This window comes from Melanerpes formicivorus, unplaced genomic scaffold (genome assembly GCF_026170545.1).
Source record: "Melanerpes formicivorus ecotype bairdi unplaced genomic scaffold, bMelFor1.0.p_v2 SCAF_24, whole genome shotgun sequence".
Taxonomy (NCBI): domain Eukaryota; kingdom Metazoa; phylum Chordata; class Aves; order Piciformes; family Picidae; genus Melanerpes; species Melanerpes formicivorus.
In genome coordinates this window covers 9,299,007-9,326,902 of record NW_027142376.1, presented here as the reverse complement: position 1 = coordinate 9,326,902, position 27,896 = coordinate 9,299,007, and the positions used below count along the sequence as shown (strand labels likewise).

At 48.9% G+C, this 27,896-nt stretch overlaps 1 protein-coding gene across 5 annotated transcripts in view; it reads left to right on the top strand.

The window, feature by feature from the left end:
* TMEM108 (transmembrane protein 108) overlaps positions 1-27,235 on the top strand; it is a 115,169-nt gene extending 87,934 nt beyond the window's left edge. Inside the window, exons 1-4 of one of the 5 annotated variants that reach the window (XM_068152854.1) lie at positions 12,028-12,344; positions 18,780-19,886; positions 25,848-26,002; positions 26,898-27,235. In XM_068152854.1, the coding sequence (XP_068008955.1) occupies positions 12,332-12,344; positions 18,780-19,886; positions 25,848-26,002; positions 26,898-27,020 (1,398 nt within the window). In that variant the 5' untranslated portion in view covers positions 12,028-12,331 and the 3' untranslated portion in view covers positions 27,021-27,235. Of the gene's footprint in view, positions 1-12,027; positions 12,345-18,407; positions 18,691-18,779; positions 19,887-25,847; positions 26,003-26,897 lie in introns of those variants that run through there. The other 4 variants (XM_068152856.1, XM_068152853.1, XM_068152852.1 and 1 more) reach the window with 4 other exon arrangements.
* Positions 27,236-27,896: the final 661 nt, after the last annotated feature.

Below are 27,896 nucleotides of genomic sequence, written 5' to 3'. Positions count from 1 at the left end.
GTGTGAAATTCCACATCAATTCCAGAAAAAACATCCACCAAATCTGCCCCTTTCTCTTCAGATAAGCTGCCTGACCCAAGAGAAGTCAGCAGAAGCTGAAGGTGGTTCAAGGGGGCCCTTAAGCCTTCAGTGTTATTGACAAGAACATCTTTTCCAGATTGCCATGGGCTGCAGCAGCCAAGCTGCAGATGAACAGCTTCTTTTGTTTTCAGGGATCATTGTTAAACTAACTGATAGCAGCGGCTGCCATCCTGTTCTCTGCTGCTGCAGTGCTGAAAAGGGGGTGTGCCCAGCGAGTGAGCTGAGATGAATGTCCCCTTGGCTCTGCTTCAGGGCTAAGCCTTACCCTGCTCCTTCTCCTCCTCCCTCTGGAAAATACTACAGCTGGACTGACTCCAAACCTGAAAAGTTTTAGCCCAGTTAATTAATTATTGTGAGAGCTACCTGTCTCTTCAAACCATAGATTGATCAGGGAGCCATAAATTTGGTTGTTGTCTCAAGAACCAAAGTTCTTCCTTTTCAGTCCTTTCTAAGATATTCCACATAGTATCATAGTATCAGTCAGGGTTGGAAGGGACCACAAGGATCATCTAGTTCCAACCCCCCTGCCATGGGCAGGGACACCCCACACTACATCAGGCTGGCCAGAGCCTCATCCAGCCTGGGCTTAAACACCTCCAGGGACGGGGCCTCAACCACCTCCCTGGACAACCCCTTCCAGGGCTTCACCACTCTCGTGGTGAAGAACTTCCTCCTCACCTCCAGCCTGAATCTCCCCACCTCCAGCTTCATTCCATTGCGCCTAGTCCTATCACTACCTGATTTCCTGAGAAGTCCCTCCCCAGCCTTCTTGTAGGCCCCCTTCAGATACTGGAAGGCCACAATGAGGTCACCTTGGAGCCTTCTCTTCTGCAGACTGAACAGCCCCAACTCCTTCAGTCTGTCCCCATAGGAGAGGTGCTCCAGCCCTCTGCTCATCCTCGTGGCCCTTCTCTGGACACCTTCCAGCACCTCCACATCCCTCTTGTAATAGGGGCTCCAGAACTGGATGCAGTACTCCAGGTGGGGTCTCAGCAGGGCTGAGTAGAGGGGGAGGATCACCTCCCTTGCCCTGCTGGCCACACTTCTCCTGATGCAGCCCAGGATCTGATTGGCTTTCTGGGCTGCAAGTGCACACTGAGAGCTCATGTTGAGCTTCTTGTCCACCAGCACCCCCAAGTCTCTCTCCTCAGGGCTGCTTTCCAGCCAGTCCCTGCCCAGCCTGGATTTGTGCTTGGGATTGCCTCGACCCAGATGCAGGACCCTGCACTTGCTCTCGTTAAACCTCATGAGGTTGGCTTGTGCCCACCTCTCCAGCCTGTCAAGGTCCCTCTGGATGGCCTCCCTTCCCTCCAGCGTGTCTGTTGCACCACACAGCTTGGTGTCATCAGCAAACTTGCTGAGGGTGCACTCAATGCCACTGTCCATGGCACCCACAAAGATGTTGAACAAGCCTGGTCCCAGGACTGATCCCTGAGGGACTCCGCTTGTCACTGGCCTCCACTGGGACATGGACCCATTGACAGCCACTCTCTGGGTGTGGCCATCAAGCCAGTTCTTTACCCATCTAGTGGTCCACCCATCAAACCCATGTGTCACCAGTTTGGAGACCAGGATGTGTTGTGGGACAGTGTTGAAGGCTTTGCTCAGGTCCAGGTAAACGACATCAGTTGCTCGCCCCTCACCTATTAATGTTGTCACCTGTTCATAGGAGGCCACCAGGTTGGTCAGGCAGGATTTGCCCTTGGTGAAGCCATGCTGACTGTACCCAATCACCTCTTCACTATTCTTCTGAGCCAGTAGTGCCTCCAGAAGGATCTGCTCCATGATCTTTCCAGGCACAGAGGTGAGACTGACTGGCCTGTAGTTCCCTGGTTCTTCCTTCTTGCCCTTTTTGAAAATGGGAGTCATGTTTCCCCTTTTCCAGTCTTTTAACATGCCAAAGACTTTATGTATAAAAAGAGAGAAAGTTTGGAAACAGCACTGGGTGAGATAGTTAATGTGACATCATTTCAAGCAGTAAGACTGGATACTTTTTCCCCTTGCATGGCATGTGCCACGTAGCTTGGCAGGTCAGTGACTGCCTTGGACACATGCTGGTAGCTAGATGATTTTTCAAGAGACATGCTGAAAAAATGAAGCAGCCAAGCCTGAGCCCAGTACAAAGAGTTATGCAGTTTCTTACTAAACCCAAAGATTAATCTGACTGTATAAATTAAAAATGTGTCAGAGAAAAACCTGTGAGGTGCCCAAGGCAGTGCTGATGAACAGGAACATTTGTGTCCTGCTAAAGGTACTTGTTCATAATTACCAGTGTATGGATTTGCATTGTCCAGAGCCCTCGCCCTGGATCTCCTGTGACAGATGTGCAGTGAAACAGGGCTCATTGGGAGCATTAATTTAGACACAGGCAGCAGCTGACATGGAGCTCTAAGTAAGAGATCCTTCCTGTTGCCAGAGCAAGTACAAAGTACTTGCCTGTAAGTTGCAAGCTCATATCAAAGCAGCTTCACAAGCAAATGCTTACAGACTGGGCTGTGTTGCTTTGTCCTCCTCTGGTTTTACTTCTCTCCTGATAACTATCTGAGACCCAAGGTCATCTTAAGGAAATAGTTGTGCAATAGAGACATTGCTATAGGTGCTTCTGTGTTTCTGGTGGTGTGATTGTGTGGGACCATCTTCCAGCAGGAACACTTTTAAATACACCGTAAATAAGCAGGGCAGAGTGGAGAGTGATGTGTCTGCATAAAGAGCTGCATGCTGGAAATGCCCTCAAAACTCTGCTGTGCTTTAGGCCTGGAACAGCAGAGGCAAGCATTGGGTTTGCTGCTCCCTCTGTTTATTTGCCTGGTCCCTCCCTGGTCCCAGTTCAGCAAAATGTTGGTCACCTGTGATGCTTCTGGCACATGGGTGATGGCTTTGCCATCAGTGTCTTGTGAGGCAGCACCCAAACCAAGAAGCTGGGTACCGAGTGCCACAAATCCAGCCTTAGGCAGGTTTCTTGTTTCCCTGGGCACTTCAGCCGCTGGCCTTGCCCTTTGCCAGATAACTCCGTTTGAGTGACTGCGTTACCATAAATAATCTTGGGCCAAGCAGCTGTGTTCCACATCCTTGGTTCACGAGTACTTGAGGTTTATTTAAATGCCCTATTAGACTGAAACACTAATTGCCAACAGGCCAGGTAATGGGGGAATTAGGCACCCAAGCAGCAGTGGTGCTGAGCAGCCCTGATGGCTTCAGGTGGCACACCCAGCATACAGCTTTGAAGAGAACAAAAGTTAAGCATCTCTACTCCTTCCACAACTCCTTCCTAATTGCCATTAATCTTCAGATTTATTTCTTACTTCTTATTTAGTTGTTGGTCTTCAGCTCCCAACTATGTTTTACTTCTTCCTTTAGCATTTCCTGTGCCCTCCTCTCAGAATCATTTGGACACTGAATAATCTTACTAACTGCAGAGGGGCTGTCCTGGATTTACCCCAGAGCAGCAGAAGCCACATGTCCTTGTGGACTTGCCCTGACACTGCTAGCAATGGTCCTGGAACTAGTTCCTCGGGCAAGCCTTCTGTTACTTATTTGCATCCATTCCTTTCACCTGATATTGAATGGGGCTGAAACTCAGCACTTAAAATTATACCCTTCAAATAATGCTTCTGGGTGTTCCTTCCTCTCGGCAGCCTGACCTTTGCTGAGGCTGCTGCTAATCTATTCGTTAGCAGTGGTGGTTAATGCACAAGCTAATGTTCTGCTGCAGCTTCAATGCTGTGGTGCCACCCTTGGTGCTCTGTCTCCAAACAGAACTGCTTTCCAATATTTCACTTCACTGTGGGCATAATTGTACTGCTCAGGCACAATGACAGCTGAGAATGCTTAAAGAGAGACGGAAAAAAGGGAAAATGCAAACTGTGACAACAAGACAACTTATGTCATTGTTATGATGGCATTTTGTGGGAATGCAGGATGTGACTGGCACATAGCTCCTCTAGCACCTGTCTGCAGAGAACCCATAGTGATGGTTAATTGTAGTTCATTCCAAGTGTGTGAACAGAAAGAGCTTCATCTGGCATTAGCTCTGCTGTGTCCTAGTTTCAAGGTTATGCTTTGTGTACTAATAAGTGAAGTCCAGAGCAAGGCAAGGCTGGCTTGCAGCAGTGTAAGCAGTGACAACATGTTATTAGCTATTTCAGAGATTAATTCCCCCTTCCAAATGCCCCGCTGGCTATGTTTGTGCTTGCAGTGCTCCCGAGGAAGCAGCCCACAGTTGTGCTGCAAGTTTGCTGCCAGTGATGGGGAGCTCTGACACCCTCCTTGGGACCCAGGCAGGGACATGTACTTAGGACAGTGCAGCAAAGCCAGGTGCAGTCACTGAAGCTACCAAAAAATTGACTGTCCCAGTTCCAGGATGACATTTCTGCACTGCTACTAGAGAAAAATCCATCACCTCCAGGAGCAGCGCAGTCAGACCACTGGGCTAGAGGCATGGCATGGAGTAAAGCACCAGGACAAGCACCTCCATGCATGCTCCTGTGATGTGTTCTCAGCATGGGCCACCCAAGCTGCAGGTCTGGGGTAAAGGCAGAGGTGTCTGAGCCCTTGTTAGTCATGTCTCAGTAGCCATCCAGGGTGGCTGGGCAGCACTGCACAGCTGTGGTGCACCTGGAGGAGAGGTTGTGCAGGAGACAGGCCCTGCTCTGGTTTGCCTGCTGACTCCAGCACTCTCAGCAGCAGCTGAAGCCTAAGCATCACACTTTGGGAGCAGTGTAGTAGCGTGTCTGAAGGGAAATGAGGCTCCCAGTGTAGCTGCTGGAGGGGGAAGGAGGGAGATAAAATGCCCACATCATATCACCAGCAACATAACTGGTATTAAGGGAACTGAAGTCAAGGATGAATGAACATCGAGTCTGAGCTAACTTTCACATCACGAGGAGGTCCCTGAAGGGCTGTGTGCTGACAAGGCAACATGGAAAAGCTGGTACATGTAATCTCTTCACAGGGGTGTTCTGTGAATAATCAGAACTTGCTAGGCTTGTCAGTCCAATTTCCTTCCAAAATAAAACGTTGTGTGGAGGTGGTGACATTTCAGGAATGGGTAGATTCTCTCCTGAATATAAACAGAGACAGATTTAACCCAAAAGAAGAGACAAATAAAATACTTTACCTGCAAAGTACTGTGCCAGTAATGCTGTGATAGGGGCCATGCTCACTGTTATAACTCTTAGTGCAAACAGTGACTCGTTGTTGAGGGTGTAAAGAAGCATATGGGACAGTGCCAGATGTCACCATTAAGGCAGCATTAAACTGACAACCTGAGCCCACTGTGAACCTTTATACCATGGGATGTAAAGCTGTGTTGGGTCTTCATTGTGCTCCTGTGGCAGACAAGGCCAGCAGATACTCAGAGGGACATTCTGAAGAGAGGGATATTTTTTGAAATGCAAATATGCATGTACAGAGGTGAAGCATTCACTGTGTTGGGTAGCTGCATTTGTGCTGAAGAGCAACTCGGGAGGTAAGTGAGCTGCAGAGTTGATGGAGCATCTCTTTATGAAGTGAGATCCTCTTCCTAACTCCATATGTATTTCCACTTGAATTACTGATCCCCTGACTGATCAAATACCACCATGTTCTCTCATCCCTCTGTTCTCTGTGTATTGCATGTCTTCATAGCTTGGATGGGAGCACACTGCATTGGGTTAGGAACTGGCTGAAGGGCCGAGCCCAGAGAGTGGTGGTGAATGGTGCTGCGTCCAGCTGGCGGCCAGTCACCAGTGGCATCCCCCAGGGATCAGTGCTGGGCCCTGTCCTCTTTCACATCTTCATTGATGATCTGGATGAGGGCATTGAGTCCATCATCAGTAAGTTTGCAGATGACACCAAGTTAGGAGCAGATGTTAGTCAGTTAGAGGGTAGGAAGGCTCTGCAGAGGGACCTCGACCGACTGGACAGATGGGCAGAGTCCAATGGGATGGCATTCAACAAGTCCAAGTGCCAGGTGCTGCACTTTGGCCACGGCAATCCCATGCAGAGCTACAGGCTGGGGTCAGAGTGGCTGGAGAGCTCCCAAACAGAGAGGGACCTAGGGGTACTGATCAACAGCCGTCTGAACATGAGCCAGCAGTGTGCCTAGGTGGCCAAGAGGGCCAGTGGTATCCTGGCCTGCATTAGGAATAGTGTGGCTAGCAGGAGCAGGGAGGTTATTGTGCCCCTGTACTCTGCATTGGTTAGGCTGCACCTTGAGTCCTGTGTCCAGTTCTGGGCCCCACAGTTTAAGAAGGACATCGAGACACTTGAACATGTCCAGAGAAGGGCAACAAGGCTGGGGAGAGGCCTTGAGCACAAACCCTATGAGGAGAGGCTGAGGGAGCTGGGATTGTTTAGCCTGGAGAAGAGGAGGCTCAGGGGTGACCTCATTGCCCTCTACAACTACCTGAAAGGTGGTTGTAGCCAGGAAGGGGTTGGTCTCTTCTCCCAGGCAGCCAGCTCCAGAACAAGGGGACACAGTCTCAAGCTGCACCAGGGGAAGTTTAGACTCGAGGTGAGGAGAAAGTTCTTCACCGAGCGAGTCATTCGTCATTGGAATGTGCTGCCCAGGGAGGTGGTGGAGTCACCGTCTCTGGAGGTGTTCAAGAGGAGATTGGACGTGGCACTTGGTGCCATGGTCTAGTCATGAGGTCTGTGTTGATAGGTTGGACTCCATGATCCTCGAGGTCTCTTCCAACCTTAGTTATACTGTGATACTGTGATACTGTGACATCAAGCTGGAGGCAGGAGTTGATCTGCTGGAGGGTAGAGAGGCTCTGCAGAGGGACCTCGACAGGCTGGACAGATGGGCAGAGTCCAAGGGCATGAGATTTAACACATCCAAGTGCTGGGTTCTGCACATTGGCCACAGCAACCCCATGCAGAGCTATAGGCTGGGGTCAGAGTGGCTGGAGAGCGGCCAGGTACAGAGGGACCTGGGGGTACTGGTCGATGGCAGGCTGAACATGAGCCTGCAGTGTGCCCAGGCAGCCAAGAGGGCCAATGGCATCCTGGCCTGCATCAGGAACAGTGTGGCCAGTAGGAGCAGGGAAGTCATTGTGCCCCTGTACTCTGCATTGGTTAGGCCACACCTCGAGTACTGTGTCCAGTTCTGGGCCCCTCAGTTTAGGAAGGATCTTGACTTGCTGGAACGAGTCCAGAGAAGAGCAACAAAGTTGGTGAGGGGTTTGGAACACAAGCCCTATGAGGAGAGACTGAGGGAGCTGGGGTTGCTTAGCCTGGAGAGGAGGAGACTCAGGGGTGACCTTATTGCTGTCTACAGCTACCTGAAGGGAGGTTGTAGACAGGCGGAGGTTGATCTCTTCTCCCAGGCAGCCAGCACCAGAACAAGAGGACACAGTCTTAAGCTGCGCCAGGGGAGGTTTAGGCTGGATGTTAGGAGGAAGTTCTATACAGAAAGAGTGATTGCCCATTGGAATGGGCTGCCTGGGGAGGTGGTGGAGTCACCATCATTGGAGGTGTTCAGGAGGAGACTTGATGGGGTGCTTGGTGCTATAGTTTAGTTGTTTAGGTGGGTTGGATTGGTTGATGGGTTGGACACGATGATCTTGAAGGTCTCTTCCAACCTGGTCTGGTCTATTCCATTCCATTCCATTCCATTCCATTCCATTCCATTCCATTCACCTCCTGAATCTATTTCAGGATCAGTAGCACTGGGTGAAATATAGGCAGCAAAGTCCTGCTCTCATTAGCACAAATTATAGCCAGCTACTGCTGTGACCTTACTTCTAAGAACATACCATTTATTGCACCCAGCTGGACCATCATTCCCTCCAGACCAATACCCAGCTTCAAAGGATGGCAAAAATGCATCTCAATACCTGTGCAGTCTTGCAGTTGGCCTAACGGAGCAACCCTACCTTTCTTTCTCTCTGCAGTGGGCAGCTCATGTTTTCAAGAAGGGAATTTGATCTGTCTTTTAACTTTGTATTTCCTAGTGCAACATGCACCCCTGACACCCTCGTTTCAGGCAGGCATCTCCATTCTGTGCAGCCTATGGAGGGGCTTCACTGACCCACAGGGCTATCAACAGACCTTGTGTGGCTCAGTGAAGCTGGGTTGTGCTGAACATCCAGGCTGTCCTGAGGTGAGCTGTAGCTGAAGCCAGGCTCAGCTCTAGACAGCTAAGAAACAATACAAACTTTTTTTCCAGAAGCCAAAAGAAAGCTCTCGCTATCTGTAGGAAGGATGAACAGAAATGAAGAGTAACAGCTCACCTCTTACCCTAGCAACCTGACATCCATTCCAGAGGCTTTGCTACCCCTCTGTAATGCAGCAGATGAGGAGAGCAGCACGTTACAGCCTTTCTGGCTGATTTTTCTTACATCCTCAGGCTGTGCTCATAAGAGAAATTCTGGATGTGAAATCTCCCTGCCTTTTATAGCCCAAGCCCACTTTGGGTATTATTGCCATTCAAATCTCACCCTTTGTACCCCTAAACCAGTAGCTAGTCCCCCATACTGGCAGTGCCAACTCCCTTGACCCTGACCTGTTTTGATTCTCACTCGCCCAGATGAATAGCTGCCCAGGCCCCTGCACTCACTCTGAGGCACAGTGCCCTTTTCCTGCAGCTGGGCAGTGCTCACAGGTGAAGTCCAGGTGAAGCTCTCCTGCAAGTCAGTACTGTAGTTGCTTTCTAATTGTGTGTTAGCTTGCTCACACCGCCAATCAGCACAAGCTTCTTGTTAAAGGCTCTTGCTGGAGAGCAAGCACAAGGATAACCAGGCACTTGGAATAATAATGTGTTTGAAGGGGGCATAAGTAATAAATCACCCAAATTACTTCCAGTGAACAGATGAAATGACTGAAACACCCTCGGGCTTTGTGGAAGCTCCTCAGCTTATGCATAGGTGTAAGATCCCTTCTGGCTGCAGCATCAACATTTCTATACCTGCAGCTGGAGAATTCAAGCACAGCTTTTGCAAGCAGGGAATGAAAGGGTCTGCCTTGTCAGAGTAGAGCCATCCATGAGCAGGGTGCTCTGCTCTGGCTCTCACCAGTTGTCAGGCTCTGTTACAGTGTACGCTGTATCATAAGTTACTGAGAAAAACAGGGGTAGAAAACCTATTCCCGTCAATGTTCCCCTGGAAAAGACAAGCTAAAAGTGCTGCTGCTGTAACGAAAGAGTATCCTGAGTGTGGAAAAAGCTTCCCTGATTGACAGGTGAGTCTGTGTGAATTACTTAGAGCTACAGGCTTAGTCCTGAAGAAATTAGTTTTGGTCAAGATACCGTCTGGTGCTGGAACCAGAATCCTCTGACTTTGGTTATCTCCAACTGCAAGTGGGAGGATTTTGAGAAGTGCAGCAGTCTGAAAGCTGGATATTTTTGGCTCCTACTTCTTCACCCTACCTGCTGCTTTCCAGTTCAGTAGGCACCAGGCCTCCTGCCTTGCAAGGGTCAGGCAGAGCTGATCAGCAGCATACTGTTTCTGTGAGAGGAAGCAGCTCTGAGCTTCAACTGAATTAGTGCTTGCACATTACCCTCTGACGTGGGTAAGAAAAATGCTTCCTAATACATTGCCATGGAAAGGCTGCCAGACCTTGCTCTAGTCACTCCATGCCACCAAAGTATTGTTCTCTAAGACTTGTTGTTTGGTGTTCAGTGGAAACTGGTTCTGAATGTCCAGAACAGGGAGAGTTCCTCTCTTGGAAGGTATCACAACACAGAGATTGCTTTCACCTTTTCAAGCAGGGATTTTCTTTAGCCTTTTATTGTATTAAACAAATCTTCTGTTTGCTTTGTGACTGATGGAGGGATACGAAGTGGGATTCACTTCACCTGATTTTCATCAGCTGAAAACTGGATGTCTAGTCAAAGCTCATCATCCTGTGTGACCTCTTTGGTTAATGTCATGAGTGGAGCCTCTCTGGGAATACTGGGAACTGCCTACCAGGGCCACTTTACACTGAGCATGAAACTTTTACACTTGATGGTTTAGGGAGCTGTCAGAAACCTTTTTAAGGTGGCTTTGAATCTTCCTTTCCCCCTTTTTATTCCTGCTTGTGAAATGGATACCCATGCTTGAGTCAGCATCTGTGACACCAGCTCCATCCTCTTGTGGACAAAATCCTATTTTAAGCTTTCCATCAGAGGCCACAGCTATTTGTGTCATTGTCAAACCTCTTCACAAGGTCTGGTGACATTGATGGTAGCTCTCTTAGAAGCCAAAGGTTCTGCAGTAACATAAACAGGATCAGCAACATTAAGTGCAGGTGAAAGAAAAGCCAGCTGCACATCCTTTCTGTCTCCCTTGGCAACAGCATCCTGCCAACAAAAACTGCTGCCAAGGGAAGGCTGGAGAGGAAGGGATGTGCACTGCAAAGCTGGGGCTGGACAAGCTCTGGGTACGGAGGGAGCTGTCAGCCCAAGGAACACTCAAGAGCTTTTAAAATTATTTTGGTGTATTCCGTGAGGTTTTGGACAAGGGAATGCACAGAGCCTCTGTGCTCATTGCGAGTGTTCATCTGAAACTCCAGGCAACGGGCTGTGCACTCCTGAGCCAGATGTTTCCATCCATGACAGCACACAGGGAAGAAATCCACAGTGAGTTACTGCTTACAGATGTGGCAAATCCTCCAGCAAAGGTTAAAATACGTGGCATGCTTCTCTTGTTACACCAGCTGCAGCTTCATGCTAAATTACTGTTTGAGCCTCAAGCTCTTAATCAACCCTGAGTTCTAGAAACGGCTAAACAAGCTGGTCTTTCAAAGGACCAGTTTGTTGGGGTTTTTGCTTGTAATGCACTAAATTTCTTTATTTAGAAAAACCTTCAGGCTGAAAAAAAAAAAGGGTGAAAAGTGAGCTGCAAATGTCAGGGAGAAAAGGAGCAGGAGCACAAGAGCACAAAAATGCAAAGCAGATCTATTATTATTCTATGTCCCCTGTCTTTCCATGTTCTTGTCATGGCTGTGAAACACACTTCCTGTGACTGCAGGTAAAATCTGCTTGTGGTGTAATACATGCACCTGCCTGGCCTCGTGACAGGGGACTTCTGTCCCTGGCAGTCAGCACTGGGGTTACTGTCAGGGGCCTGCTAGTGCTGCTGAACCTCAAACCTATTATCACAGCATCATTGCTTTCAGATTTGGCCACAGCATCAAAGTCTAGCTGCAGCATGCTTGTATCCAAGGCCTGAAAGCAGAGGATCTTCTCACCTGATACCATGAGAAAGAAGGAACTGGCTTTTCTCTCTAGCAAAGTATTAGCAAATACTTTTGCAAGTAGCCCATGTAAGCAACTGCTCAGGTTGTTGCAGCCCCGCCGGATACCACAGGGACTCTGAATCAGAGACTGAGGAGTAGGGTTGCCCCGTGACTCTTGGGGGGTTCCTACTCTGCTTTCAGGAAGACCCCAACCCGCTACTCACTGTTTCCCCATGCTTTTTGAGGGGCTGGTAGTTGGCTGCACAGGACAACTTTCTGTGCTCTCCAGGCAGTGTGTTCTTTCAGACGTGCAGTTCTGCCAGAGAGAAAGCCAGGAAGAGGAAAGAAAAATAATGGAAAGAGTGAAGTAGGATTACAGCATTAGGAATCACTGGATGTGCAGACTTATTTGTGGTTACAAAGTAGAAATTGCTCATTTACCACTGAGGAGCGAACGAACAAAATGCAGAACGTGCCTTTCAGTGCCAGGGAAGGAGAAGGGGAGATCCCTACTTCATTCCCTGGATTTCCCTCTGACAGGAATACTCATATCATTAGAGATACCTGAATGAAGTGGAAAGTCTGGTGGGGGTACAGAAGCAGGAGGCAAATCTGTAAAGCCATCCACACAGTAAAAGCTGCCTGCTGCACGGGAGGGAGGGTGCAAGGGCTGAGCAGCCTCACAAGGGCGTGCAGCTGGGGTGCGTGTTGCTGTTTTGTTCCCAGAAAGCGACAACTGCCAGCGCTCTTCTGGCGTCTGAATAGACCCGTGTCAGGCAAACGGCATCAGGGCTTGATGGGGAACCACGCTGCTACCAAGCAGCCGTTAGATGTGCCGGCAGGAGGTGGACTGCCTCAGGCAGTAACGCTGCCTTGCAGTGGCAAAGGTGCTCCATAAAGAACTGAGCCCTGGCACTGCACAGCCCTGCAAGACACGCCTGCCTGGGCTGCCGCTGTCCTCATTCCTCCAAACCACTTCCAACAACAACAGCAACTCCTGCTTGCAGCTGCCTTACCGGGGAGATCTATTTTTCCTTTCTGTGCTGAGGGATGAAGCTTCCAAGTCTGTGTGATCTGAGCAGGTGAGGATGTCTGCTGACAAGTCCAAATGATATTTTCAGGTAAGTGATTACATTGAAGAAGCAGTTAGAGACAGACTCTCTCTTTGTCTTGCCCTGATCTCAGTAATTACCATTGTCCTAGATTGCCAGGCATTCTCTCTGTAGGGGCTGCACAGCTCGGATGTCTGCGTGGGTTTGGGTTGAACAGAGGCTTGGAAGTGTTTCTGAAGTGACTGCTCCCAGTGCCTTTGGGTCCCTGGTGCAGGGTGAGGATGAATCAGGAGCTGCCTGTTCTGTGACTACTTGGCACTGTCCTATTTGTATCACCCTTTGTGTACCTCCTGGGAGGCCACAAAGGAATTGTGCTTTACCAGTCACTCTCTGGCAATCTGTGGAGGAAGTTCACCTTAGAGGCAATGTTTTTACATGGTTCAGGGACGAGGACATCTTGCCAGATGAAAGCCATGGATGGCTCCCGTTGCTGCAGCTGCACAGGGAGTGCACAGGGAGTGCTTCATTTGTGTTTGTGCATGTGATGTCCACAGCTTCCGCTGATGCTGGGCTATGGAGCTCTGATCTGTGCCTCTCCTTCCCTGCATTTTACCAAATGCCTCCTGTGCTGAGGTGGGGAGTGATCACCCTGTCTAATGCTTACAAGAGAAAACAGGCAAGAACTTGTAAGTTCAGGTTTGGGAGTTCTGGCATGAGAGCCACTGATCAGCAGGCAGGGAAGAGAAATTTTCTGTGCAGAGTAACCTACTTTTCCTTCCCTCAGTTCTGCCACCAGTAATGGAGATAAAACTTACTTAACTCTTTTTTGTACTGAGGCTGCTTTGCTGTGTGTGAAAATCATACTGCTTTGACAAAGAAATTGCCATCACAAAAATGACCACAAAAGAAGTAATAATATAGACTTCCTGCACAATTTCCATCTTTAAAGATTCCTTTTGCTCCATGAAATGATTTTGTTTGGCTGAGAGACACAAGAAATGAATGGTGTTGTGAAGAAAGCTTTCTTTACAGTAACATTGCCGTTGCTCTGACCAGGCTTTACACAACCTATTAGCAAGTCAAGACTGTGAAAAGCAGAGAGAGTCCTCAGCATCCCATGCACTGTGCCTGTGTGTGGGTCTGTAGACAGTGAGTCCTTTCTAGGACAGCTCCCTTTGCTTCCCTTGCCCACGGCAGTCTGAAATAATGAGTCCAGCTTGCACCAAAAGTGTTTCCTAAAGCAAAATGTTTGCCAGGCACTGCTCAGGGTGGTTCTGCTTGTCTTGCTGCAAGGTCTGGGGTAGCAGAAGCCAGAAGGGGTCTGACCAGACTGATCTCAGCATGTCCATTTGCTGTAGAAGATGGGAATGTGCAGCTCAAAAGTTTCCACTGTGTCTTTGGTCATTGGGACTTGGTCCAAAGCCCATGAAAGTCATTGGGAACCTTTCCAGAGGCTTTGGAGCAGGAGTTACATAAGTTTGTGTTGTCTAAAGGGGCTGCCCACGGAGGTCTGAGTGTGGCAGCTGCCTCACCAGCCATGTGCCTATTCTGCCATGCCATGTGGAAAGGCTACTCTCCAAGTGCCCACTGAGCATAACATGAAGCAGCAGCCACCAGTAACTCCTACATGGAACCTCTTACTGGTGTCCTGCGCCAAGACACTGCCTCCTAGGCAGGGGCTCTGAGGGTCCTGAGATAAAACAGGCAGAGAACACCAGCTGCTGGGGCCCAAGGCACTGTTTTTCTGGATTAGAGGGAGTCGATTCTGCCTCCTGAGTGCAAATAAAAGGGTCACAAGGAAGTTCCCAAATGATAGGACCCTGAGGGTTTCTTAGTCTGGAAAGGCAAAATCATCCTAACTGCCAACTTTTCTGAGACTGACTGAGGATGTCAGCTGCAGCCTTTTGAAAACAATGCTATAAAGAGCTCCTTCACTGTACACACCACTTCTGGATAGCTTGTGTGAGTGTCCAATGGGAAGAAGTACTGCAGGGAGATCCTGTTGAGATGTGAACCATTGCACCACGTTGTCAGGAAGGAGTTTTTATGGCTAGATGCACATCAGCACCCTGTGTGTACACTGCTGTCACTCTGTTTTGCTTCATCTGTGATTTAATTCATTTTTTACTTAATACTCCTTGGTGTACTGACATGGGGATGACACAGTTCACACTACAGAGCTGTCAGGTCAATCAGCTTTTTCATTAGCCTTGAGTGGTTTTAATGTAGTCATAAAATGAGACTCCAGAAGCGGGAATTTGACATACAGCATTTAAAACCCAAATCCATCTGACCCCTTCCGAACATAAGCTCCAATACCATAGAAATGGCCTCTTATGAAGAAAAAACTTAATGATTTGGCCTGACCTTTGACAATAGAATTAATTATTATTGTTTGCTAGAATATGCTTACATCAGTCTGTATGAATATTTTGCTAGCAGGCACTCCTTAGCCCAAAGGGCTTACACTCCGAGTTAAGATCAGTCCTAAGAGTCTTAGGCTGCCAAAAGCAAAGGCTTTGACCAAGAGCTGCAGGGCTGTGCTTTGAGCTGACCAAGATCATCTGCTCTATACCATTTCAGGTGGGATATCAAAACTTTGCCCATGACAAATTGATGACAACCAGGGGGCAGTCGGGGGGTAAGCTGAGGCACTGTGGGACAATGGGTGTCATAACCACCATGGCCCTTTTCTCAGGGCAGTTGTATTGGTGACGCAGAGGTTGGGAAGGGAAGAAATTTGAAGGGGTTTGGTTAAGACTATTTTTGTAACAAATTCCTCCTATGCCTTAGTAGAGAAAATAAGAGCATCATTTCCGTAGGCTTAAGTCACCAAATAGGGCAGTCTAATGTCAGGGTCCTCAATAAAAGCCCCACTTTTTAAGACATTGCATATCCTCAAGTGATAAAAAAGTAAGTGGGAGCTGTGAGCAATCAGGTCACCACAAATCCAGCCAGAGTATGCTGAGGAATTGATGCAGAGCATTACAGCTTTACTTTTGCTTTCCAACTGACTGTTGACCAGTTATAAAGGGGCCAGCAAAGCCCACTGTGAAGTCTCTCCCCAGATGCACAGCACTGGCCATTTTTACAATCATCTACTGGGCTGAATGTTTTTCCAGTAGTTAGGGGCACAAATTAGCTCCTTTCTGGTTGTCACTAAAGGAGTTACCAGGGTCCATTCAACCAGTAGAGAAACGGTCTTAAGAAGCTTGCATGGCCATGGTGGCTCCACAGAGGTTGTTAAAGGGAGCCCAGCAGATGAGGAAAACCTAAGTGCCACATCCAGAACAGCCACATGGCAAGGAGGCGGTTGTTTATTGTCAGAGAAATTAATTCTGATATGTTCTTTTCTTTGAATACAGCAGCCAGCTTAAAGTAGGAGCCAAATCCATGTGGCTGCTGGTGCCTGATGTGGTGACCTGCTACGACTGCAGACTGCCCCAGAGAGGTGATCAATCTGTACAGCAGCAAGCTGCTGATTGATTGGTATTTCAGGAAGTGGAGATGGATGTGAGGCAGGTTTCCAGCCAGAGATCAGGGTTTGTAACCCCAGGGCACAATATGTAGAAAAGCTGACAGCTTTCTTATCCCTCAAGGAATATTCTGGACAAAACCATGAACCTAACGGAGACGTTTTTCTGTGTGCAAGGTGTGAGAGAAAGGGGTTACACAAAGAACACCCAAGGATTTTAGCAGGCATGACAATCCTGATATCTAGTGTCTCATAAGATCTGCCAGTGCACTCCTGTCTTATGTGCTCAGAACTGCAAGCCTGAAGTTTCCCAAAACATTATCCCAAATAAATCGTCATCCCTTCCTCTTTGCATTTGTTCTGTGGCAGCAACTTGTCTTGGCATGAAATATTAGCCATATGGACACTAGAATATCTGCTTTGACCTTGACCTCAGGATAAGCACTGCCAAAAGTATGAAGCTAACTCCTTTCACTTCCAAGAGTGATGCTCCCTCCACAAGAACAACACAATCTGCTTTCCTGCTTGCATCTCAGTGTGCAGAATCTGGTCTTTCCTTTGCCTAGATGTTCTGCTATGATCACGTCTGTGGCTGGCTAGGAGCTGGGGAAGCAGTATCCTAGATGATGGTTTACTTGGCAGAGATACCTATTTCAGAAACCTAAAAACACATGAGCTAATGGTAGCATCAGGCAGTGAAAGGAAGGTGCTGGGGCAAGGGGAGGTGAATTTTGCTGGCTGCAGAGTTCTGGTTCAGAAATTACAGTGACCAAAGTAGAGAACTGAGCTGGGTGAGAGGAACAGGTCCTGCTTCTTGGATCATTGTTTGCTGTGTACATTGCCCTGCTTGCAGATGGGTGTGAGTGAAGAGCAGGATCCAGAATAAACACATTTCTTGGCATTTGCACTTGAGTCTGCCCAATATGCAAGAGAGCCCTAGAGCCCAGTGGACACCTAATTGGAGATCCTCTCTCATTTTCTCAAGTCCCTGTCTTCCTTTTCTGCTTGTGCCCATGACAGATACTTCCAAGTAGGGTAGAGCTGAATGGCATTGCAGTGCTCACAGAGAAAGCTGGCAAACCTGAGGAGGGTGGAGAAGTGGGCAGGAGGGTACTCCACAGTCTTTGTTGGAAGCTCTGCTGCTTGGGCCAACACATCTCCCTGATTTTTTAAGATTGTGAAAACCTTGACGCTGCTGGTTGAAATTCACACTAGCATGGTGCTAGCAGTGCCATCTGATGCTGCTCAGTGGGCTCTGCAAAGGGTGTGCTTCCATGTGCTTCCTAGTGGGCAGAGCCCCACAGTGCCCTTGGCAGCTTCAACATACGGAAACGGTGACTGTGACTGATGTGGTCCCTGCAGGTCATGCCAACTCACAGCATGTTAGCTCTGCATCCTGGGGAGACTTATGCTACTGCAGGTGCCACATCCATTAGCTGAACTAGGAATCAATGGAAGAATTGATGTTCCCAGTGGTGGGCATCTGGCACCTCATTAAATGACCCTCAGGCTGTGGCAGGAGGCAGATTTCACACAACCCAGCCCCCCAGCACATGTGAGCACAGAACAGGTTTGTACAGGGGTGTGAAGGGCACTTGTGTTAGATGGAGCCAGACTGCTGGGCGCCACGTGGCTTTTTGAAGTGGCTGTGCTAGCTGCACTCTCTTGTTTATTTGTAACAGCTACAGACTCTCCACATCTCATGCTCTAAAATAAGTGACAAGATTTTTAGAAGCTTCTAAGTAAAGGACAGCATGGGTAACCCAGGAAGCCCTCTCATCAGATGCCCCCCCCCCTTGACCTAATTTTTGACAAGGGCTCAGCAGCTGCTGTCTCACAAAAACAGATTGCTTAATGGCATCCAAGATGAGAGGCAGCCAGCTTGAAGATCTTGCATCCAGAAGGATGAGCAGTCTAAGGTTCCCTGTCATGATGCAGACATTCATCTGAAGGCCAAACCAAAACTGAACTTCTCTTTTGTTTCTGCCCCTAAAGAGTAGGATTCTTTGTAGCTTCTAGAGGGAAGTCTCCTGCCTATGACACTCTAAAGCACTCCACTGAGTCCATACAGAGAGGGACCTGGGGGTGCCGATCAACAGCCGCCTAAACATGAGCCAGCAGTGTGCCTAGGTGGCCAAGAGGGCCAATGGCATCCTGGCCTGTATTAGGAATAGTGTGGCCAGCAGGAGCAGGGAAGTCATTGTGCCCCTGTACTCTGCTTTGGTTAGGCCGCACCTTGAGTTCTGTGTCCAGTTCTGGGCCCCTCAGTTTAAGAAGGACATCGAAACACTTGAACGTGTCCAGAGAAGGGCAACAAGGCTGGGGAGAGGCCTTGAACACAAGCCCTATGAGGAGAGGCGGAGGGAGCTGGGATTGTTTAGCCTGGAGAAGAGGAGGCTCAGGGGAGACCTCATTGCTCTCTGCAACTACCTGAAAGGTGGTTGCAGCCAGGAAGGGGTTGGTCTCTTCTCCCAGGCAACCAGCACCAGAACAAGGGGACACAGTCTCAAGCTGCGCCAGGGGAAGTTTAGGCTGGAGGTGAGGAGAAAGTTCTTCACCAAGAGAGTCATTAGTCATTGGAATGTGCTGCCCAGGGAGGTGGTGGAGTCGCCATGCCTCAAGGTGTTCAAGAGGAGATTGGACGTGGCGCTTGGTGCCATGGTCTAGTCATGGGTCTGTGGTGACAGGTTGGACTCAATGATCCTTGAGGTCTCTTCCAACCTTGGCGATACTGTGATACTGTGATACTACAGGCTGCTCTCTCCTTTTGCCACAAAGATTCCCTGTGCTTTATGCAACCTTCCCATTCCCACTCCACCATTCCCACAGCCACAGGAGCTCTGCAGCCCCTGCAGGTTTTCCTTTCTCTCCCTACTTTCCCAGAGAAGCTGACACAGTCGGATGCCAACTCTTCCATCCTCCTGAAGAGCACAGCAGATAGTCCTTCCTGCCAGCTGTGCAGGCCATGCTACTGCTGGCTGTGCGCCGGTGGCTGTCCTGTCTCACCCTCTGTGTATTTGTCCCTGCAGGTGTTCTGCTGATCTTGGCACTGACAGAAGAGCTGGTGTTTTCTGTTCAGGTACTGTCTCCCACCGTCTCCTCCTCTCAGGGCTTCCCGATGGACGGTGTCACAGCCATGGGGACAACGCCTCGCCACAAAGGCCGCCACGCATCAGAGCCCCTTCCCACATCCTCTTACACCATTGCCCACCCCATCAGCCTGGCAGAGACAGCCCCTTCCACTGGGCAAAAGCAAACAGGCAGCCCTCGCCTGGGCCAGGAGGGCACCTACCACTCACACAACCAGAGCGCCCTGTACTCGGCACAGACTCGCCCCAAGGGGAAAATCTTCCAGGTGTTCAAAGGCAACTTCACAGAGTCCTCAGAGCCTTACCTAAAGACAAGCCTCCACTCTCCCTTCCCCACCCTGAGAAGCCCTTTCACGGAGCACCCGATCCAGCCCCAGAGCACGGTGCCCAGCCATGTGAGTGGCAGGGGGCTGGCGAGAACTGAACACCCAGACCCTGCCCCACGCCACAACACCTCAGGAAGCCTTGGGGAAGCTGAGCAAGGGGATGGGGCCAAGCTAGCGGTGCAGGAGGCAGATTTTGCCACCACAACTGCTGGACCATCAGCTGATCCTGAAGCAGTGTCGGTGCCTTTTAAACCCACCCACTACAGTGTATGGGATATGCTGAGCAAAAACAACTCTTGGGTGACCTTGAATCTCAGTACCAATGTCCCTCTGTTTGCTGGTCCTGGATCTGCCACAGCAGCAGCAGGTCACTCGGTTCAGACCAGTTTTGACGTCAGCATCTCCTCCCCAGCAGTGGGAGAGCCCAAGGGACCCGCCGTCACGCAGCATGGTGGGGTGACTAACACCACCTTGCTGGACAGCACTTTCTCTGCAGTACCTACCACAAGGTTGTCCAGCTCCATTTCCACAGCTGGATCCACTGCTACTGGGAACTTCCTAAACAGACTGGTTCCTGCTGGGACCTGGAAACCGGGAGTGCAAGGAAACATCTCTCATGTCACCGAGGGGGACAAACCCCAGCACAGAGCAACCATCTGCCTCAGCAAGATGGACATTGCCTGGATCATTCTGGCGATCAGCGTACCTATATCCTCTTGTTGTAAGTTAATCACCCTTTTATTTTGGTTTCTCTGTCCTTAAAATTCAGGTTTTGGCCCTTGATTCAAGGACCATTTGGAGAGCTAACAGAGGCAGGGTAGATTGAGATGGAGAAGCAATCACTTACACAGATACCACACTGATTGACCAAAGTACTTAGCTTCAAAATGCAGGGCTGGAGGGTTCACCCTCAAAGCATGCTTGTTCTGTTACTGTCTTTTGGAGCTCTCCATCTAAGGGTGTAACACAAGGCTGAACAACTCTAGAAGGTGAAGCAGCTTTAATTGTGACTGAAAATGGTACAAGTCTTAATCTAGGAACTGCTATATGCTTGGCCAGAACTGGGTTTTAAAAAGCCCACTGCTGACTTAGAGGATTATTGAGAGCTCTAATGACTTAACACTTTAGGAAACACCAGTTTGCCAGTACAATGAAAGCTCTCACACCTTAGGAAACACCAGTTTGCCAGTGCAGTGAAATCTCTCACTAACACCTTAGGAAACACCAGTTTGCCAGTGCAGTGAAATCTCTCACTAACACCTTAGGAAACACCAGTTTGCCAGTGCAGTGAAATCTCTCACTGCAGGCAGTTTATGAACTATCAGACTTTAAACTCTGGTAACCAGAGTGCTGGTTTCCTTTGTTTTTATTCTGACTTTGCAGTTGCTGAGGAAGCAGGAAGAGTTTGAAATCCTGGCCTTCCACAACCAGCCACCTGATGGGCCAGGGCAGGCTGGATTCCCAGAGCTGGCTCGGGATCTTGTCTTTTGAATTAGTTACAAAACATACATGAGAAAGCTGTGAGTGCGTGTTCAGGTGTCCCCTTAGCTATATCAGCAAGGTGGGACAAACATAGATACTGTCTGGGATGTCACTGGTGCAAGGTGTGATTATGCTGATCTTTCTGGAATGAAACAAACCCAAACATTTCCCAGCCTTTGCTGCCTAGGAAACATAAAAGGGTAGCAGCCAACAACACTGAAGATGAATTCTGTTATTTATAGATGCACTGACCCAGCCCACTTCACACACTGCTGAAGTCCTGCTTTCAGAACCACATTTCTGGGGAGGGACTTCAGTGAGATTCTCCTAAAATGTGGGGATCCTCAGACATGTCTCCAAGTTTAAATGAATGGTAGCCAGGCATTTAAATGGCAATGTTTTAGATCTGGCTAAAGTACCTAGGGAACTGCTTTCATCCAGCGGCTAGGCTGTTTGAAGCATGCTGTGGTAGGTGCTGTTGTACAGGCACAGGTTATTTCTGCAGGAGAAAAGTAAGGTCCAGTAATCTACAGCACGTACCAAGATGCACATCTACAGGTCGTGGATTCCCTCTGTGCTGCACACTGGAGGGACACTGTATTGCTTCACCCTCAGGCACAGGTTTAAGGTGTGTGGGGGGAGTGTGCAGTATGTGGTGTAAACTGTGGGGTGTGCAGTGTGTGGAGTAAGCTGTGGGGAGTGCAGGGTGCGGTATAAGCTGTGGGGGCTGCGGTGCGCTCTATGGGGAGTGCAGTGTGGGAAGGCAACTGTCGCCACCTTCCGGGCACAGGTGCCTTGCAGCTAGGGACAAAGGCCCCACGCAGTGGTTTGCTTGTTTCTGGTGTGTAAACACTGCCCTGCTGCTGCCCTGGGATGCTGGAAGGGGGAGATTTGTGTGATGCAGAGACTCAGCCCCACACTCTTAAGTCTCGAAGCTGCTTTAGGAAGAAACAAGTCATGCACAAAGTCACAGAGAACTCCTGTCACGGGAGGTTATTGCTGTCCTGGAGCTGTGGCCTGGCTGCTCTGTGCTCCAGCTGACATCTTTGGGGCTGCTGGCTAGAACCCTCGACAGGACAGTGAGGCCTGAGCTGCTGCTGAGACACCTGTGAGAAAGGCCACACAGCCTGGCAAGAGCTGGAAGGTGAGGAGAGGCCGCCAGAACCCAGGCACAGCTGCAGCTATCTGCTCGAGTCAGCTGCCTCCTGCTGCTGCTGAGGAGGGAGTTCACTGAGCTCACAGCAGGGCTGTTTGCAGGGCTCTCACAGAGCTGTGCAGTGGCCAGTGCAGCTCTCCTCTGCCAGTACTCCCTGTGCCCTTCCTCAGAATCCCTTCCCTGCATGAGGGATGTTAGGGAGACTGGGGAAACCTTCTTTCTCAGGGGGCTTCCAGGCACAGCTTACGCTGCTTAGACTCCTCAGAGGGAAAATCAAACCACAGTGCCACAGACACCTCTATGCCTCTGTGACGTATAGGGCCCCACATACCGCCCGCTGTTACAACTTTAACTGACCAGCACCTTTTAAATGACAACCTGTGCATGCTGTAACTGCCACTGCAGGGCAAGTGACCTGGTAGAGAGCAACCACAGGAGCCCTTGGCTCCTCATCTCTGCTCCAAGGAGTGCCAGGGATGCTGTGCTTCCCCTCGCAGATGAAAGACTGCCATGGCTCCTGACTTGTTCTGTTCCTGCCATGGGGATTTGCAGCTTAGGGCAGGAAACCACAGACCATTCAGCATTGCTGTGCCCTGGCATCTGAGCCCCACTGAAGACTGGCAGGTCCCACCAGTCATGACAATGGCCCAGCTCAGTGGCTATAGCACTAGCCTGAAGTGCTGGGCCCCAGGAACTCAGCTGCTGAAGTAAGAGATGGGATTTAGTACATATTTCACTTTTAGTACATATTTTCACTTTCAGTACATATTTCTTTAAGGCTGCAGAGGTGTCTGAGTCCCACTGCAGTTCTTTAAAAGGCTAGCCAGAAGAGTCATGCCTTGATTATGACTGCATGAGCCACATCTGCTCCCTGAGCCTGGGGAAATGGTTTTACTTTTTGGTACCTGTTCTGTGGTATGAATAATGGAGGCAATGCTGCTAACACCCTTTGAGGGCTGCAAAAATGCAGGCTTGTGTGGCATTGCATTCCCAGGAAAGCAAAGGCATACAGAACACTGACACCAGTATTTTCTGCATGTCAAAGGTTGCAGTTGTTTCTGCTGTGCCCTTCAGGCAGCCTGAATGTTTTTGTGCATGGATGTTTGGGGGGGAGGGGGTGCCCATCTCTGCAGTGCAGAGCAAGACACGATACGAACATGTTTCAAACCCCAATGTCCTGGTCCTTGGGCTCTCAGTGCTTATGCCTCTGTAATTACAGAGTGACACAATAAAACGTGGAAGAACAAAAACTTGCAAATCAGATGCAGAGAAGTGAATTCATTCAGTCAGTTCTGCTGACACAGGAGAACACAAGAGGAAGGCTGAGCCTCTGAATGCAGGTGTCAGCAAAACTCAAAGATATGAAGAATTGCCTTGGCCCTGACCCCACTTAGCTCACATTCTGTGCACTGGGATGATTTCCAAAATTATCTCACCCACTTTCTCCATCACAAAATCTAAGAACCTTTGCTTCCTAGTCTGAAGTTAGATTTCAAACTCTGAGTCTAAGCCCCAGCAATGAGCTGAAGCTGAGCTGGAGAAGAGTCTTCTGTCTCCAGATTTGAGCAGCTGTGGCAAATAATCAAAACCTGTATGACAGCTGAGTCTGTACTGCTACAGAGTGGCACAGTGAATGAGGGAGATTCCAAGAAATACAGAAACCTCACTGCTTTAGTCACTGAGGAAAGGGTTCTGTAGAAACTTCATTTATGCTGTGATCTGTGGACATAAGTGGAAGTAATGAACATCTTCCGGTCTGAATGTTTTCTGACAATTTAAGTGCTTGCAGCTTTCAGGTGTGCTGGTATCTCTGTTGGTATTGTGCCTTATGTGGGAGCTGGAGAGTGGAGAAGGGGGTGTGCAGCTCTGTAAGACTGGCAAAATATTTAAATAAGTTGAAAGGAAAGACAAAAGACTATCAGGAAACTGCAGGGAGTTGTTCTGATCCCATTACACCGCATGTGTAAGGCCAGTATTTCACATGGTTTATAATCCTGGTGGGCTGTGTTTGAAAGACTGGAAAATTAGAAAAGAGCCACATGAATGATTGAAAAGCCAAGAAATGCAACATAACACCACTGGGGTCTTCTTTTAGGCCAAGAAGAGGCTGAAGTTGGCTTGCATGGGAGACATTTCTGATAGCAGAGTGGAAGCCTTTAATAAAAAAGGCAAAAGGAGCCTCAGGATAAAGCTAGAGGCATTTAGACAACAAGAGGAATGTAACCATGGCACCACAGTGGAAATGAAGTTTTGAAACCAGCTTTGTGGGAAAGGGCTGGCTGCTATGTCCGTGCCCTCCAGTGACGCTGGGTACCTCCCTGTGAGAGCTGCTGTACCTCACATCAGGTTAGGAAAGCAAAAGCACAGATAGAACTCTATCTAGGGATGTAAAAGGGAGTAAGAAGGATTTCTTCAGGTACATCTGGGACAAAAAGGCGGCTATGGAAGATGTGGGGCTTCTCTGAAAGGAAAATGGAGACCTGGTCATGAGGGACACAGACAAGGCTGAAGTGTTCAATGACTAATTTGCCTCAGTATTCACCAGCAAGGGCTCCAGCTGTACTGCCCAAGCTCCAGAAGACAAAGGTAGGGAGTGTGAAAAGGAAGATCCACCCACTATAAGGGAAGAGCAGGCTCAAGACCATCTAAAGAACCTGATGGTGCACAAGTCTATGGGGCCCAACAAGATCCACCTACAGGTCCTGAGGAAACTGGCAGGGGAAGTTGCCAAACCACTGTCCCTCATATTTGAAAAATCCTGGCAGTCTGGTGAAGTCCCTGCTGATGGGAAAAGGGGAAATATCACCCCCATCCTCAACCAGGGAAAAAAGGAAGGCCAGTCAGTCTGCCTAGCAAGATCATGAAGCAGATCCTCCTGCAGGCCTTGCTAAGGCACACGGAAAATGAAGGAGAGGTGATTGGTAGTAACCAACACGGCTTCAACATGGGCAAATCCTGCCTGACCAACTTGGTGGTTTTCTGCGATGGAATTACAGCATCAATGGACAAGGGAAGAGCAACTGATGTCATCTACCTGGGCTTCTGTAAAGCACTTGACACTGCCCATGGCAAGGGGGTTGGAACTGGATGATCTTCAAGGTCCCTTTCAACTCAAACCATTCTATGATTGCATGTAATACAGCTTATAGTTAACAAGTCAAAGCCCCCTGGTACTGTTCCAGAATGCAGCAGTCCTATGTTAGCTACATTAACTCCACTAAAATATGCCCCCCAAAGGGTAGCTGACCTGAAGAGGGAATAGCCCTGCTCTCTTCTCTTTCTTCCTTTTCAATCAGTTCTCCTCTGCTTTGAATTGGGGCAGCTTAGGCAGACAGCCTTCTGCTCAAACACATTCTGTTTGGGGAAGCTCAGGATCCCATCCATGTGCGCTGAAGTCAGATGGAGGGAGAGTATTACTACTATACAGTGACTCCACCTGCACATGGCAGTGCCACTTCCCACTGGAAGAAGCAGACATCTCTCTTGACTCAATGTCACTAGCTTTCCAGCTCCTAAACCCCAGGTCTTTGGTACTGAAGATGCATAACCATGTGCATTCACTCATGTGGTATTGGAGCCTAGGACAGGTGTCTCTCACTGCCTGTTTGCCAAAGTGCTCATGTCTGAACATGCTGGAAGCAGAAAAGCTCTGTGCAGAGGCACACTTGGCAGTCCCTGGGGAGTGCCCTCTGGCCTAGAGGGTCTGTAAAGCCTTGTTGAGGTATTAAAGTGCCAGCAGTTAGAACACCAAAGCTTTTCATTAGCCAGGCAGCCACAGCTTGAAGATCCTAAACTCACATCAAAATGTAAGTAAAACCAAACTGCACATCCTGGCAATCCCAAAGCCTCATCTGCTTGGCCCAGGTTCTGAATGAATTGTGTGGGGTTTGTCAGGAGAGAGCTAGATCTGACTGAGAGTGAATTGTCTGAGTGAAGGTCATCAGCCCTCTCCTAAGCACAAAAAAAACCCCCAACCCAAATCCACAGTACTGATGAGTCCTTTTTGCTAGGAAATAACCAAATTTTTGACGTTTCTATCGACAGCAGTTCTGCTGACAGTCTGCTGCATGAGGAGGAGGAAAAAGACATCTAACCCAGAAAACAACCTGAGTTATTGGAATAACGCTATTACCATGGACTACTTCAACAGGCATGCTGTAGAGTTACCAAGAGAGATCCAGTCCCTGGAGACTTCAGAGGTACCTCACCTGCAGCACTAGTATCTGAAAAGTGTACCTGCAGCCGTGCTAGGAGAAGGGGAGAGGGAGTCAGATTAATAAAGGCTTGCAATCCCCATGCATATTCAGGGAAGCAGCTTTGGGAGAAGAACTCACCCTGCACATGTGTGAGATGAGAGAAATATGTCACCAAGGGCAGACTGCCACCCTGTTCCCAGCCATCATAGACATCCTATACTGCTGGGTGGTCCTGGGAGCTGACCATCCCCAGGGAAATTTATTCCTGGGTTTCTCTTCCTTTTGAGCTTATGGACATTCCGTGGCTGCTTCAGAGAGGTCTTTGGGCTGGCTCGTTACTGATGGCCAATCCTTGTAATCTGTCTGTTGTACATGTCCCAGCACAATCCAGCACCAGATGAGGCAGGTAGTGGGAGTTACTAATGCCAAGAAATGTTGTGCATTTATGCCTTAGGAGTTGTCTGTACCTTCTCAAATACTAATTCAGAGGGTGAGAGCTCCCAGTACGTAAGGAATCAAAACATCAGCATATGAGAGTGTGTAGTGGTGGTGTATACTCATCAGCATCTGACTGGTTCAGTGGAATTCTCTTAATACAGGCAGGTGAGCCTACTGATAGATGTGTTCTCTGGCTTCAGAGAGAGACAAGAACAATTTAGCTTAGTTCAGAGGTATTTAACAGCCAGAAACAATGGAGAAATGCTTATGATTTTAAGATCAGCTGGCTAACTCATCAAATAAAATGGAATCAAAGTTTTTTAGAAAGGAACCTCTGCTGTGTGCGTAGACAAGCACGCACAGTGGCTTCATTACCCCCACTTTGGAGTCAAGTGCCCCGTGTGCTCATGGAAGGTGAGGGGTATGAAGTGCTCACCCTGCTTCTCTGTCTTTGTCCTAGGACCACCTCTCTGAGCCTCGCTCCCCCGCCAACGGTGACTACCGCGACAGCGGGATGGTCCTGGTGAACCCATTCTGCCAAGAAACGCTCTTTGTAGGACACGAGCAAGTCTCTGAGATATGACCCACAGCTGCCCGCCTGGTGCAGTTTCATCTCTGCTGACTCCAAATGATAAATACATATATATTATAAATATAACCTTTGTGTAACCCTGAATTACAGGAAATGTTTTCAGCTTTTCTTTTCTCCCTCAGAATTGTCATCCCCTTTTTTATAAGTGTGGTAAAACTTTACAGAACAAACTGTGGCTTTATAAAATAAAGGTATTTCTAAGCAAAGCACCTGTGGGATGGACTGATTTCCTCACTGTCATCTACAGTCTGCTGCTAAATATGCGTGGTCTGGAAGAACAGTGGCTAAGGCTGGGTTTTGTGCAGACAGCATGCTGAGTACAGCATTGTGCATGACGTCACCCAGCGTGGCCATAAACATTCCTGCTTGGCGACCATCCCTTCTACTATAAAGTGACTTTGGTAATTCACTTAGCTAGCCAAGCTAGAATACAAACCAGACAGGACTGGCTCAGTTGCCAGAAGCCATCTGTACAACTCGTGTTCCAGTCTTGTGTCCTTTGTGTGACTCCAGTACTGCCTGACCACCAACTGGGATGAGCCCTTCAGGCCCCACTAGCAGAAACCAGCCAGTATCTGCCAACTCAGCAGGAGGGAGCTGGACTGCAGTAGGATGATTAACAAACCTAAGGCACCCACGGGATCCAGGGCCATGCAAGGCATGGGCAAACCACCTAGGATAGTAATGTTGCCCCATGACTTTCTTATGTTACCTGCTTCAGACTTAAATAAGAGAGCTAAGTTCCAGTTAGAGCCCCAAAGCTGCTTTACATGAGCAAGGCTAAGAATGACTTTTTGCCCCACATAAATGTCCTAACCACAGTACATGTGGGGCTTGCAGTGGCTCTACTCTGGCCCAAACAGCCTC